Source organism: Gossypium arboreum, chromosome 10 (genome assembly GCF_025698485.1).
Source record: "Gossypium arboreum isolate Shixiya-1 chromosome 10, ASM2569848v2, whole genome shotgun sequence".
Classification (NCBI taxonomy): Eukaryota; Viridiplantae; Streptophyta; class Magnoliopsida; order Malvales; family Malvaceae; genus Gossypium; species Gossypium arboreum.
In genome coordinates, this window is record NC_069079.1 from 43,706,455 (window position 1) to 43,721,592 (window position 15,138).

The 15,138-nt window shown below is 34.9% G+C and overlaps 1 protein-coding gene across 1 annotated transcript; it reads right to left on the bottom strand.

Annotated features, from left to right (window-relative positions):
• Positions 1-1,966: 1,966 nt before the first annotated feature.
• On the bottom strand, positions 1,967-6,879 carry LOC108486921 (peptidyl-prolyl cis-trans isomerase FKBP62-like). Its single transcript, XM_017791085.2, has 13 exons — positions 6,395-6,879; positions 6,183-6,269; positions 4,944-5,204; positions 4,769-4,843; positions 4,603-4,683; positions 4,335-4,529; positions 4,126-4,212; positions 3,799-3,974; positions 3,589-3,711; positions 3,348-3,494; positions 3,139-3,266; positions 2,603-2,759; positions 1,967-2,316 (listed from the first exon to the last, which is right to left on the bottom strand). Exons 1-13 carry the CDS (start codon positions 6,585-6,587, stop codon positions 2,206-2,208), a joined length of 1,821 nt encoding a protein of 606 aa, XP_017646574.1. The 5' UTR covers positions 6,588-6,879; the 3' UTR covers positions 1,967-2,205.
• Between the last annotated feature and the right edge of the window lie 8,259 nt (positions 6,880-15,138).

Here is a 15,138-nt window from a genome sequence, read left to right on the forward strand (position 1 = left end):
TATGAAGAAATATATTTAATTTTCATATTCAATGGATTCATAATGACTAATTTATTTGATTATATTCTCAAACTTCAATTTTTAATTATAATTAATTAAATAATAATTCAAAACCTTAAATTAGTTCTCAAGTCATTTTTATACTTAGTAAGAAAATGAATTCAATTGTGAATGCGACCCATTTCTCTAACTTCACCATTTCCATTAATTTCTATTCATTTGGTTCCACATGTAATTCATTTCTGGTTTCAACGAGCTAGCAAAGAGACCTGTTGGACATATATAATTAAGGCTCAAATAATTTATTATTAAGTTTCAATTTTTTGTCTATTAATTATAAACTTATTTAATTATGAAGTCATTCCATTGTAGTATTGTGATTGAGCTCTCCCTAATTACATACCATTACAAAAGCAACTTAATAATTGTTTGTCTAATGACCTTGTGATAAGTTTGTTACCCTTATAAGATATTCTTAATCTCTTTGGGATAAATTCGTTTTCCTAATAAGATCAAATTTTATCTTATGATAATCATTACATCTTCCTTCTTAAAAAGTTAATCACTATCAAATAGTAATCAAGTCATTTATCATAAAGACAAATGACTTGTGGTCACGTTTACTTTTCATCTATCATGTAATGTCAATTAGAAGATACCATTTACTCATTAGTTAGGCTAAGAATTTCATTATTGTGGAATAATGTTACACACTGGAGAAGTTATATACCTAATGCACCAACTTTCGATTCATTATTTATTTGAACTCAGACTTTTACATACATCAAAGTATACGAGTCATACATATATAGTCAATCACCCACTCAAGATTAAGGTATGTCACACTATGAACATCACAAGTGAATAGATCTATAAACGGGTCTAGGATCTATTTTACTTGGGCCTTTTCTGATGTACTGCTACTCCAAACAATCACATATGTGTCTATATCTTTTTGGAATCAATCACTCCGATACTCAAGATAAAACATCTCCGCAATTGGACTTGATGGACGATATATTAGTCTTTCAATTGATTTGGTGATTTTCGATAAGATTAAGGAAATGTTTAGATTTATCTACTAATACAAGTTGTTTTTCCTATTACGATTCAACCACGTAATACCGCTTAGTATTAGTTAAACATTAGATAACCAATGAACCAATCTATTTTGCTTTGCATGCAAAAACATTGGGGATAATATACAAAGAATATTAATGTAATCAATGGATATTTTATTAAACCAATTTATTCGAAAAATAAAAATATACATAGATAAAAAACACTACACTTAAAAATACTAAATCCAACACTTTAAGCTTTAACCCTCAAATCCACGATCTTGACAATAGTAAGTTGACCCAGAGCAAGAGGAACAACATACCTCAAACTCACGACCATCCAACGTCGAAGCTAAGGCTTTGATTCAAGTTCTAGAAAGAAAAATATGAACTATAAAAGTTGAAGAGGAGAAGATGGGTTATCATTTGGTGTCGTGGTAGAGCGACAACAATAGCTTATGAATAACTTTTTAACCATTTATTTCTAGATTTGTCGAAGAAAAAGTAGAAAAAGAAAGAAAGAGACTAAAAAAGGAAGGAATTTTTTTTGCAAGGTCGTTCATGCCTGCTTAGACCTTTAGATTTGACCCACACTACTTCACACCTTTTTAACTGTCCACCATTAGATCGAAGTATCTAAAAGTTGGTTGAAAAAAAATACAAACAGATTTTTTGCCATCATTACAAATAATAATAATCGATTCAATAAAATAATAATAACGATGTAAAATTGTATTAATAAGAAATATATAATTAATGCATTGTTTTTAATTATATTTAAAGAAAATAGAAGTGCATATTTAATATAAAAACAAAATGATTACAATTACAATCTTTAAATTTCTCACAAATCCCAAATACCTAAATTAGAAAATATTACAAAATTAAGCGCACTCAGAACCCGCTTTGAATAAAAATTGTTCATTTTATAACAGTGGGGGCTTAATTACAATCGTCATCAATTTCATCACATAAAAGTTATCCAAACAAATTCTTGGGTCATGATACAATATTATAAAGTACGACTCCTTATCTTTGAACTTGAACATGTTTACACAAAGTGGTTTAAGACTTTTGAGATCATTTTATCTTTGGTTATTTTCAGCTGCAAATACATGCACTTAAAGGGCGCTATCTTTGAACATCACATAACTACCCGATCGACAAGGGGATCTGACCATTTTTGCCAAATCACGGCGGCAATCACAGGAAGTATCAGAAAGATGCAAACCAAAAGAACCGGCAATCTGCAAACCTGCTAGGAGTACAAAGGCAAAGATTCTTCATTAGATGCATCAGAGACCATCATCAGCATCATACATGACTTTTCACACTCAATTCTTGCCACTATCTGAACCCTTTTAGTCTTTTATGGTTGTTTGTGTGTGTGTGTATGTGTGTGTGTGTGTCTGTGTGTGTTATGTCAGAACAAAAACTTCACCTTCACTCTTGTATAACATGAAGAAGGAAGAAAGGGAGGAGGGATGGGGGATGGGGGATAGGGGAGCAGAAAGGGGATTTTCAGGCAAATGCTATCAAACCTTTCTACCAATGGTTATGTGCCTTGACTCCTTTTTGGTTGCCTTTGCTTGCTCTAACTTGCTCATCTTTGCAATTATGTTGCCATAGAACTGTGCATCCTTCTTGTTGTACTGTCTAATTTTCTCCTGTAGAACTCGGTACTCAAGTTTCACATCCCTGTTACAAACATGACAGTAAATTAGCTTCAACTGCAATAATAAGTCCATATTGATTGGAATAAAACAAATCGTGGGAGAAAATACGAGAAAAAAATATACTGCAACCCTGCAACATGATTTCTTATCCAACATCTACTTTCCACTTCAGTTTTTGAGTCCTTGTTTCTACAACATCTCAAGTGCAAAAAGGCACATATTCACCTAGAACATTTGTGCAAGATAAATTCTTACCTGGCTCACATCCCACCACTCATAGAGGTAGGATGCAATGACTATCAGCTAAGATAAATCATAGAAGTAACATATTCTGGATGCTATGTTCAAAAAAAAAAAAAACATATTCTTGGTACAACCAACATTTTGCAGTAGACAAATACCTGTTGTCGGGGTCAATCTCCAGGGCCTTTTTGATATCTGCCTCAGCCAAATCGAAATCAACAAGTTCCATATATGCTTGAGCCCTCCTATATAGTGCTTTCACATTTCTATCATCAAGTTCTAACACCTACAAAATCATACATGCCTAATTGTCAGCATGAGTGCATTAACATTTACAGTTCATCAAAAATGCCATTAAAGATGCAACCTCAGTACACAGTTTCTTAGCCTTCTTGTAATCTTTGAGTTTCAATTTGCAAGCTGCATTGTTGAGATTGCAAGTTACTTTTAGCAACTTAGCTTGCTGCTTCTCCTCGTCACTGAAAGAAGAGTCATATTCTATGAACCTAAAAGCCTGCACAAAGGAATTGTTGCGAAATAGTCAAATCACTAGTAAAAACAGTCACAACAATTGCACGAATGACAAGGTGCATGTTACATAAGCATACCTTCTCATATCTTTTCGATGCTCTTTCATATTTACCTGCCTTGAATAAAGCATTCCCTTCTTCTTTCTTCTTCCCAGCAGCTTCAATCTTTTCCTGAGCATTCATGTCCCAAGATTCTTTCTCCTGCAATCAGTAGGCCTGTAGTCACCACTACACCCACATGCGGTGGACAGATCTACTAAGGGGGTAAAATGCGATATAAGCACTAACCTTCACAAAAGAGACCATCTCAACCTCATAATACACAGTTGAGTTTGCAGGAACAACAGCCAACTCCTGCTGTGATTCGGACGAACCAAACGCGTATTCTGGCTGAATAGTGATAAGTGCAAGTTCTCCTTTCTTCATGGTCTTCACAGCTTGATCGAGCCCATCAATAACTTGTTCTGTAACAAGTGTCATCTACATTAGAAACAACTTTCAATGAAGACAAAGTATGAAACAAATGCCATTATGTCATAAAATCTTATTGAGAAAGAAAGATAAGAAGACACAAGTCCAGAAAGAAGCAAATCAGGATCACAAAACTATTATTACCTTCATCAATTTTGAACTCAAAAAGTTCATCATCATGTCCCTTCTTCACAAAAATCTTCCCATCCTCCAGCTTTCCAATAAATTTAACTAGCAAGCAGTATTAAAATGAGCTATAAATACACTGAAAAAAAATAGATAAAATGGAAAACCTAGCAACCAACCGAACAATTATAGACTATAATGAAACATAAAATTCCAAGCCATCTTACCTTGAACTATTGTTCCATCATCCGGTCGTTCATAACCCTCTCCCTCCTTCAAGATCTTCTTCAAGACCTTTTTGTTCTTTGTGACATCCGAAACACTCTTCCAAGAAACCAGCTCAAGAGTAACATGAAGGGTAGCATTTGGAGGAACAGCACCTTCACTGCCCAATGCTGGCCTACCATCCTCACCAAATGCATCTATAAGCAAACAGAAGTCAATTAGGTTTCATAGTCTGCCATAACCAATGAAGCATAAAGGAATCTAACTTACACTGTGGCTTCACTATCAAAAGAACTTTCTCCCCTTTCTTCATTGTTTTGACTGCCTTCGCCAATGCAGGGCAGAAATAGCCTGCATGGTACAATCTCATTGTCATATTTAAGCTAGCAGAGATCATTCTAGACAAGTGAGTATAATAGAGGGGAATAATGCTAACCATCTCCAACAGTGAACTCCAGTCCACCAGATTGTGAAATCAGTGTGCCATCTTCTAAACAAGCTTCATACTTAACTGTCACAAAAACAGAAATTCACAGTACACATTAAGCACACAGTCACATAAGATCTCTGAATAATTAAAGCAGCAAAAGAGGAAATTAATTTATATTTACCAAATACTTCATCCAAGTCTTTAGGATTCTCCCATTTCTCCCCTTCAACAAGTATTTTCTTGAAGATTCCTCCATCTTTGCATATGTCCTTGAAGCTAGTCCAAGAAAGCAACTCCACATCAAATTGAAGTGTTGCATTAGGAGGAATAGTTGGAGGTGATCCAGATTCACCATATGCCAACTCAGGAGGTATGGTGAAAATGGCATTTTCACCCTTCTTCATTGTTTTGATACCCTCATCCCAGCCCTTGATTACTTGTCCTGAAGTTTAAGGAGAGAAACAAGTGAGCAAATCCCAGTTCATGCTATTACAGACAGATACTCCAGAAACAATAATAGTTGACAAAAATGTCTGTTGAAATTTGGAAAAATTCACTTATTATTTCATTGAATTAGGTAGCTATACCACCCTTTACTCTCTCTTTTTTCAGATGAAAAATCTCCCTGTTTTCTCAATGCTTCCAGAACACACATTCAGTATCATACCATTTCACTTATTATTTCATCAAATTTGGTAGCTATAACCTTCCTTTTCTCTTCTCTTTGAGGACAACTAACCTTCCTGTTCACTCAGTGCCTCCATGAAACACATCCAAATATCACACTGGTCAGTAACCCTTTTCTCTTTTCTCTTTGGACAGGTAACCTTCCTGTTCTCTCAATGCTTCCATGAAACACATACAAATATCACACCAGACAGTGCTTTATTTTCAAGGTTATGATTTGAAGTCAGACCTTAGGTATCATACACCAAGAAGGATCTTAACAGGTCACACCTATGACCTAACTACAGATTTTTATTAGAAAGCATAGTTAATGCCAGCATTTTTCCTAGAAAAGAAGCACTTAAGTAATCCACGTATCACCAATGAGACCTTGGCCGTGTTAACAAGGTAGAGGCTGGAATCTTGAGTGCCAAGGTTCGAATCTTACCCCATATATAAAGCATTTCTGGGCTCTATCTAGACTTATTCATAATTAAATCTGCCGCATTTGTAATGATTAATTCTGCTTGAAGTGATTAAAATATATTCTCTTAGTAATTTTCAAGCACTTCTATACCTTCTCAAAGAAATAAAAAAGTGATTCACATGTCATTCAACTCAATGTTTCATGATTACCATGAAATTCAACGGTCTTATTAAATTCATTACATTGTTATTATTATAAAAACACCAGATTTAACAGAGAAACTAACTAAATTCATCAAAAAATGAAGCTGAACATACAATTATTTACCTAGGCCAAGCTTGAACTTAAAAGGAGTCCCTCTATCGCTGCTGGAATCAAACTTGGTTCCATCAAGCAAAGTTCCAGTATAATGCACTTCAAAAGAAGGAAAACAATAATCAAAATCAACAAACCCAACAACTAAAAAATCTCAAAGAAAGTCAAACAAAAGAATAACCAAATCAAGGAATGAAGAAGAAGAAAAAGAAGAAGATCATTACCTTCAACTTCATCACCATTGGAGGGAGTCTCCCATCCTTCACCTTGCTTAACCAGTTTTTTCTTCAACCCGTTTTTCCCAATCTCTTTCTCCTCGCCGACTTCGAGAAGTGAGTTGACTGGGTCATCTCCTAAGATGCCCATCTCGTCTTCCTCCACGTTGTTGGCTGTTGGGAAATCGAAGTCGTCTTCCATGGGGGCTTTTTGCAAGACTACTGGCTAGCTGAGATGAAAATGAGAGATTTTTTATGAATTAAGAGAAGGCAAATTGTCAAATTCTTGAAGGATTTCGTTGGTTTTGCTAATTTGATTGATGCAAAATAAGTCTTGAGACAAAGGAAATTTTAAAATAGCGAGACAGAGTCTAGAGAGTTCTAACAGTCGGATATAGTATACGCGAACACTTATTCAGCTTATTTTATTTTCTTTAAATGTGCTTCAATAGATCCCGCAAACAATGTTACTGAACCACATTCGACTGCCTACTCATACAGCTTGGATTGAAAATCGGGTAGTAGTTTCAAACCTGTTAAAAAATTAGTTGAATTGGTGCATTCATTTTTAATAACTTTTTAATTTTTTTATTAAATTATTTAAATTTATTTGATCTATTGCATGAACGAATTAATGAGTTGACCAATTCGATTATTTTCCAGCTTTAAAAATTTTGCCCACAAAGATTTTAGCGTGCATTCTTTACAAAGAGCTTCCCATAAGCTCCCGTTCACATTTAATAGAAAAGAAAATTTTAAAATGGTAAGTTATGAACATTTCTAATAATTTATTAAAATAATTAAGAATTTAATCAAATATTTAAAGATTTATCAAAATTTTTAAGGTTATACAAAAATATGTGAGGATTTACCAAAATTTTATATGTTTACCAAAATTTATAAAATTTAACATTTTCGGATACTAATATTTCTAAGGATTTACCAATATTTCTAGGGATTTACCTAAATTTATAAAGTCTTACCAAAAAAGTATAAGAATTTACCAATACTTTTAAAGATTTACCAATATTTTTAAAGATTTTCTTGGTGCCTCAAACTCGATTAACTCAACATTTTGGCATACCAAAATTTCTATGGATTTATCAAAATTTATAAGGTTATACCAAAATTTCTAAGGATTTACTAGACAATACCTAAACACACTCCATAAAGTAATCTCAAGCGAGACCACTAGTATACCCTTCTAATTCATCAATTTGTACTATTGAGTGTCATTCTGAATGTCTGTCAGTCACGGTCGGAACATGCATTTAGCGGTAGAAGGTCATTTCCACTCGATTGGGAAATCAAGCTTTCTACCAAATTTTAATTCTACGAGTATATATTTATGATAGTCAATACTAATCATAATCTTTTTACTAAAAAAATATGTCCTTTGCCTTCGGGTGGGTTTCTCATGGATAGAATTTGAGCAACCTGAGAAGCTTATTTTTATCTATCTCTCTTAGGTAATATATATAGAGAAAAACAAGAGTGGAAGGATGAAAACCTCTTTTACGAAGAAAAATTAAATATCTAAATATCAGCCACCAAGAGATATGCATCAATTGCCTAGGTGCTACATTAAAGTCATAAAGTATGTCCTGCATAAATTCAGGGAGAAGGAGTTAGAACCCTACTTCAAACAAAAATAATGAGAGACAGAAGTTGAATCTCCGTTGGTATAATTAGAACCAAATACCTTACTTAAGTGATGAGATCCCTCTAGGATGCTAAAGTCAAAATGATAATGGTTATCAAGTAGCCTCCGACACTTCAACATCTTTTGCTTTTCAAACTTTGTTATGCTACATAGATAGTTAAGGCTCACCACTGGTTCATCTTCTACCCTTTTAAGTTGCTTGATAATAATCCTCTACTCCCTCATTGTCTCCTTAGGTGGCACATCTCTAGATCGACCATCACTTCTGAGTTAAGTTCTATTTGATCTTCCATCTCCTTTAGCCATGTCTCCCTAAAAGACATTAAAAATTGCTAAAATGATGGTGAAAACAACATACCGCGACATAAATCGAAGTAGAGACGCCTTCCCAAAATGAAAATCACCACAAAAATCAAGCACGAAATTTAGAAAGAGAAAGGGGCACAGTTGCAAAACAAAAGCATAAATAATATTTCAAAATTGCAAAAACAAAATGGTCTTAAAGGAAGAAAGCTGAAGATTATATAGAGTTATTCATCAAAACACATTGTTTTATTACCAGATCAAAGCCTAATCCAACTCAGACATGCTTGAATCATTATCACATTTCCCTAGAAATAGCCCTAGAGCGTATTTATGGTAGAATTCTAGGAGCTTCATCATGACCCTTCATTTTCTGTTGAAAGTTGTGTCAACTCTATCCACCATTCTCTTTCGATACGTGGCAACATGAAAAGCCAATTGAAGGATATACTTCACCCACTGTAGATTAAGAAGTCACCAAAAGCCTCACTTCCTGGCTCAATCATCCAATCAGGAGAAAGGCGACTATTCAAGGAAGCTAATCACCTGCCCTCTAGAATGTACCTACCATTCGTTCCTCCAAGCACCTAACCTTCTGTTCAGAACGTGATCCTTTTGGTCACCAAACCCTATGTGGATTCAACTACTTCATACCTCGAATCAGAAGGAATAAAAAAATGTATATTATCACATACATCCTCGTCCCTTCAAGGACATTTGTCCCTTGATAGCTCGTCGCTGTGTGCATGTACTGAGGCTAATTGAGAATCAACACTACAACAATCAATAATATAATGTTATATACAAGTGTAGTAGGCCAACTGTAATATTTATAGAGTTCAATGGAACACTCAAGTATTCTAAGGATCGAACCCATACGTGTCAATCATTAAGCAAATTCTTAGAATAAGGACATGTGAATCAAGGAATCTAATTAACTACTCACTAAATACTATAGTACGACAAACCATTCAAGAGTTTGATTATAGCAATTAATTACCTAAAATTAGCAAAAGACTAAATTGTAAAGAACATAAACTACACAACTATCAAATACAAGCAAATACAATAACAAAGAGCGGTTAGTTGATTTCCATGTGGTTGGTTGAATTTTGAATTAGGGATCTAAATTTCTATTACTCCTAAATTGGCTCCATTTTACCTATCTACCTCAACTTTACCAATTTCGACAAATTAGTCCAGTTTATCTCTTGACCTCACCAAAAAACCCAGGACTTAACAAATTGATGCCCAATAGGATCTTCTCTTAGTCTCAGTTATCTTCATTTTCCCTTAGGGGCATCAATCCTAAGTTTATAAGCCTATTCGATTTAGTCTAGTTTTGCAATTTAATCCCAAAACCCAAAAATTAATTACCTAACATTTCCATTAACCAACCCCTAAATATTTAGCCACTCGTGCTTGTATTAAAAGTTATTAACTGCAAAAAAAAACTAAATAAAAAAAATTAACTTAAACCCTAAGCAAATCAATAAAAACCCAAGCTTTCTTACAAAAGTTTGGATTGAACAATAATGATAGTAAGAAAAGTCAACAAGAGTACTAAAAAAATGGTTTTTAACAGAGGAAATGTAACAAAGTTAAATGGCATTCAATTAATGGATTAGATTATAACTATAAGAGCATTTGAAGGACTAAATAAGTAAATAAATCCTAGCTACAGTAGTAACTAACTTAACTAACTACAAGATACTAAGACACTAGAAAAAGAGCAAGAAATTAAACCCTAAACTATGAAAAAGAGAACTAAACCCTAAAAGATAAAGAGAACAATCCTAAAAACTAAAAAATGTGTAGTGTGTCCTTTATCTCAACCAATTTGGCCTATTTTAATAGAGTTCATGTACAAAAATATTAACCAAATTGCCCCTAATCGTCTAATTTTGTTGGAGGACATGTTAGACAATGACTACCCCTATGGTCATTTTTTGTTTCCCTCGAAAGTGACATCGCGATACCTAGAGTCCTATATTGCGATATCAGTATCAATATTGAAATGGGGGTCCTTGGAAGTCTTGGGTATCATGATACCCTATGGTCGATATCGTGATACCACTGTTGGTGGCTCAAGCTTCCTTATTTCAACATTCTCAAGGGTATCACAACTTTCATGCTTCAATATTGTGATACCCTCATTCTTAGTGATGTTCTCGCTCTATTTGGGCCACCATGAGCTCCTTACATCATCCATCAACCTCATTAGATGCCCCAGATGCCAATTGGTCATCTTGGGTCTTAACATAACATAAAATACACACTAATCACTTATTTGTGCAAAGAACTAAAACTAAGTAAAAGCATGAAAAAAAACATATAAATTGCCTAAAAACAAGCTCTTTAAGCATATTAGGAAGCCTAATTTGACATATCAAATTACGATAGATTACCCCACATGTCCTATAATGATGGCTTGATAACAAGTCTGCCACGTTAATGCTACCTAACACAAGACATCTCCCAAATAGTCTCCAAGACAATGAAGAAGGGATAGACTTTCTAGCACTTACCTACACTTTGCCAACTTACCCTCAACTTTCACCTCCACATCTTTACTCTCTTTACTCTTTGGCTCTCCGCCCAAACATGATGAACCAACCTTCGTAAGTGATGGTCGCAAAACTAACTAATAATTTGACTTAAGGCAAGCGTACCTGTCGAGCAGTAGTATAGTTATGGTGAGACCGGAATATCGTATCCACGAGGACTAAAAGTACTAGTAGTTACTCTCTTTTTATTATCTAGCCTAAGAATTTAAGGGTGTTTTTAAACTAAACTAATTTTCTAATTTATCTAAGATCACGACAGATGCGAAAGTTGGAAAATACTTTAGGAAAACCAATTAAGAAGACAATACCCAAGAAAGAATCCACCTAGACTCACTTATTACCTTTGACTTAGACGATTTATTCACTTGACTTATTCCGTAGAAATCCTTAATTTATGTTAATATCTCTCTCGAGACTAAGAACAACTGACTCTAGGTTGATTAATTGAAATCTCTTTCTAATTAAAACCCCTATTGTCACATTAACTCGATCTATGGATTCACTTATTAGATTTGACTCTAATCTGGCAGATTTATGTCGTCCTATCTCTGGGATTGCATTCAAATCCGCTTAATTATGAATAATCTACTCTTAAACAAGGACTTTTGCTCCACTGAATAAGCACATCAAATACCTGGATTAATATCCTGAAATATTAAAGCAAGAATTAAAATTCATAATTAAGAATAAGAACAAGTATTTATCATATAAATCAAAGCATAATAGGATTCGTCATAGGGTTCATCTCCCTTAGGTATTTAGGGAGTTTAGTTCATAATAATAATGGAAAACATCTCAAAGTTTGGAAGATAACAAAACATAAAGAAAACCCAAGAACTTCTAGGATGGAAATCTTCAGTCTTGATGTAGATCTTGGCTTCGAGGTGATTCCGATGGCTAATCGTGAGGATTTTCTGCCTCCAACTCTATGTGTCCCCCTCTAATCCCCTTCTAGGGTCTTTATATAGACTTTCAAATGCCTAAATTAGCTCAAAACAAGCTTTTTTAGAGTAGAACTAGACTTGGGCTCGACAAGGACACGATCGTGTGCCACGCCCGTGTAAAGATGCTCAGGCCTTGTGCAATTTTGACTTGGATTAATATCGACACGGCCAAGACACACGGGCGTGTGCTCTACCCGTGTGTCACACATGGGCATGTAGATCACCCGTGTGAAAGTGCCTAGGCCGTGTGAAACACTAATTTAAGCCAATTTGTCTGATTTTGGCCCGTTTCTCGCTCTTCTAGTTATCCTAAGCTTTCCTGAATATAAAACATGAATTTAAGGGATTAGGAGCATCTAATTCAATAAAACTAAGGAAAAACCATTCATAAACATGCGAAGCATGGGGTACAAATATGTATATATTATGGTTTATTAAATATCCCCACACTTAAGCATTTGTTTGTCCTCAAGCAAAATCCTCAACTCACAGTTAAAATAAATCCTTCTTAGCTTATAATTCTCATCAATGATGTTCGAACTAATCCATAAGTAATCATACATTATGAGCTGAACTATAAGAACATCAAAGTTTCAAATAATCCAAATCGAGCATTTCAATCATAAAATTATAGGTATCCCCATTTATTTAAGTAATCACCTTTAATTCCAAATCGACGAGGTTGACATCCTCACTATTGATTCACTCAAATCACTCAGGGTGTTTAGGGTTTAATAATTAAGCACTCAATAGTCAAACATGGAAAGTTATTACCATAGGCTTGCATGAAAATCAAATCTCCACCACTATAATGAAATGATACACAAATCAAAAGGCCTTTAACAGGGTTGTAATGGGGCTTGGGTTAAAGTTGTGGATGAAGGCTGAAAAAAGGGGGGTTAGAATCGAGATTAATTTAACTAAATTGCCAAACTTAAAAGAGTGAGGCTAAGTGCTGAATTACAAGAAAGTGCCAGAAATTGGACAATCTAAAGCAAATAATGTGAGCTTCTTTTTTCATAACATAACAACTTTAACTCATCCAAGCCCAATATGTAACTATATGAATATAAATATACTTTTTTTTAGAACAAGTATACATAATGGAGAATACATCATAAGGATAAATTCAGCAACTAGAATGAACGATCATAAATAGATAACTAATCAAATTAAATCTCGACTAAAAAGGGAGTCAATAAAAGGGAGAAATTCTTAACGAATCAAAAAGGGTTAAGTTATGGGTTAATATTAAGGGAAAAATTCAAGAAATAATAGTTAAGGCTCAAAGGGGTTCACTAGTGGTCAATTGTGTGGGTAGGCTTTTATGGGGTAAATGGGTTAGAACCTAAGTGTCTTTATCATTTTCGCATATCAAATCAAAGGTGTGGTCTTGACATGCATAATCGAAGCAAGTTCTAGAATAACAAATCAATATTGACACACTCATAATCAATAAAATAAGTGAGCAAGAAAGATATATGCTCTAAAATGCTCAAAATCTCACGAAAATTATGTGTATTTGATGTCAATCCTGTAAATTCAAAACTTCAAGATAATACCTCAATTCAGGGAAACAACCTAGCAATTTTATTTCTCAAAAGCCAACTCATTATTCTTGATCCCCTAATGTCTTAAAGTTTAAACAATTAATGCACACTTACCTATAATTTAATTCAAAACATATCAATAAAAATCATAGATCAATGAGAATTTACTCTAATAATGATATGAGAAAATTATTTAAGAATAGATAAAAATTCAGGGATTTTCTGATAATCACATAAATATCCTCCCCACACTTAAGATGTACATTGTTCTCAATGTACAAAGATAGATAATAGCAATATAAGCAGTATATCAGAAGAGAGAAAGAGAAGCGAAACTGCCCTGAATTTGAATGTACTCTATGAAAGAGCGAAAACAGGTTTAGAGGCATTGAAAGTGATATGTATGTAGACAGAGGTGAAGATGGTGGTAGAGGTTGGGTTCCACAACTACAGTGTCCAACGAAGAGGTTATCGTGGTGGTCGGTGTCATGGTGGCTATGGTCGTGGTCAAGCAAGACATGGCAGTCGTAGAGGGGTGTTTGTTTATTCCTGAGTAGCTCCCATCGACTAAACCTTTTGAAACTGTGATACCATCAGTAATGTTTAAGGGATTTATATTTATAGGGTTGTTAGGGTTAGTAATAATGAAATAACTAGATAAAATAAAATTCAAATTAAACTAATAAAAGTCTTGGAAGAAAATGATAAATAAAGTCCAAAAGAAATGAAAAAATAAAAATAAACTAAAAAGAAAAACAATTTAAAAATTAAATGGACTTAAAAGTCCTCGTTGACAGCTGGATCCTGCGGTGGTGGTGGTGGAGGTGATATGTGAAAATGTTGGTAGATTTGTTGTAAAGTCACCTCGATGCTATCGAATCGCTGAGTGCAATATTACTCAAAGTGATGAAGGTAGTCTGAAACTTCAGACAGTGAAGCAGCCGTATGAACTAGTTGGTGTCTCGGTGGTGGCTAAAAAGGTGGCTCGTCCTAAACTGGAAGGATATTATCAGGAATATCCTCGTCGTCATCTTTATCGGTGGCTCGTGCAAGTCGATACTGAGGAGGGTCAAACCCCATGCCGACGCTCAATCATTCGTATATGGAGCATAGTTTGGATGCTCTGTGGGCATATTTGGCCAATGAGAGTGAGCGATGAAGACTGCGCTATCGTATTCAGGAGCCCAAAATAGTGCGCCAGACGAGTCACATATGGGCCGATACTGATGACTCCTTTTTGGTATCGTTCTACCTGATGGCGAATAGCAAGGGAGACAAGGTACGCAAGATCAAAGGTGTACAATCTCCTCATGCTCCATAAGAAGTAGGCGTCGTGAGTGTTGACGACGCCATTGCTCTCTCGCCTCCCCGTTAATGTGTGTGCTAAAAGGACATGGAGATAGCGCAAAGTTGGAGGTAGTGCCGATGCCTTTGAATGACTAGGATCATAAACACCTGTAGCAGGTTGGAGGTCATTCCAGCACACTGAAGGTGAACGATGAATGTGACGGTAGAGGTTGAGAAAGATTTTAATATTCATGAACTCATCCGTATAGAATCCCAAGGCAGCTCCAAATTTGGGGACACTCAACTGACGTACTAGACCGTCAAGGCAGAATTGAACTGTCACTGGGTTGTCATGTTCTGCCATCACCATCTGTAACTAGAAAGTCGAGTTAGTTCCAAGGTAAATTCAAGATATGTCAGCTCGATGATGTCAAAGAAC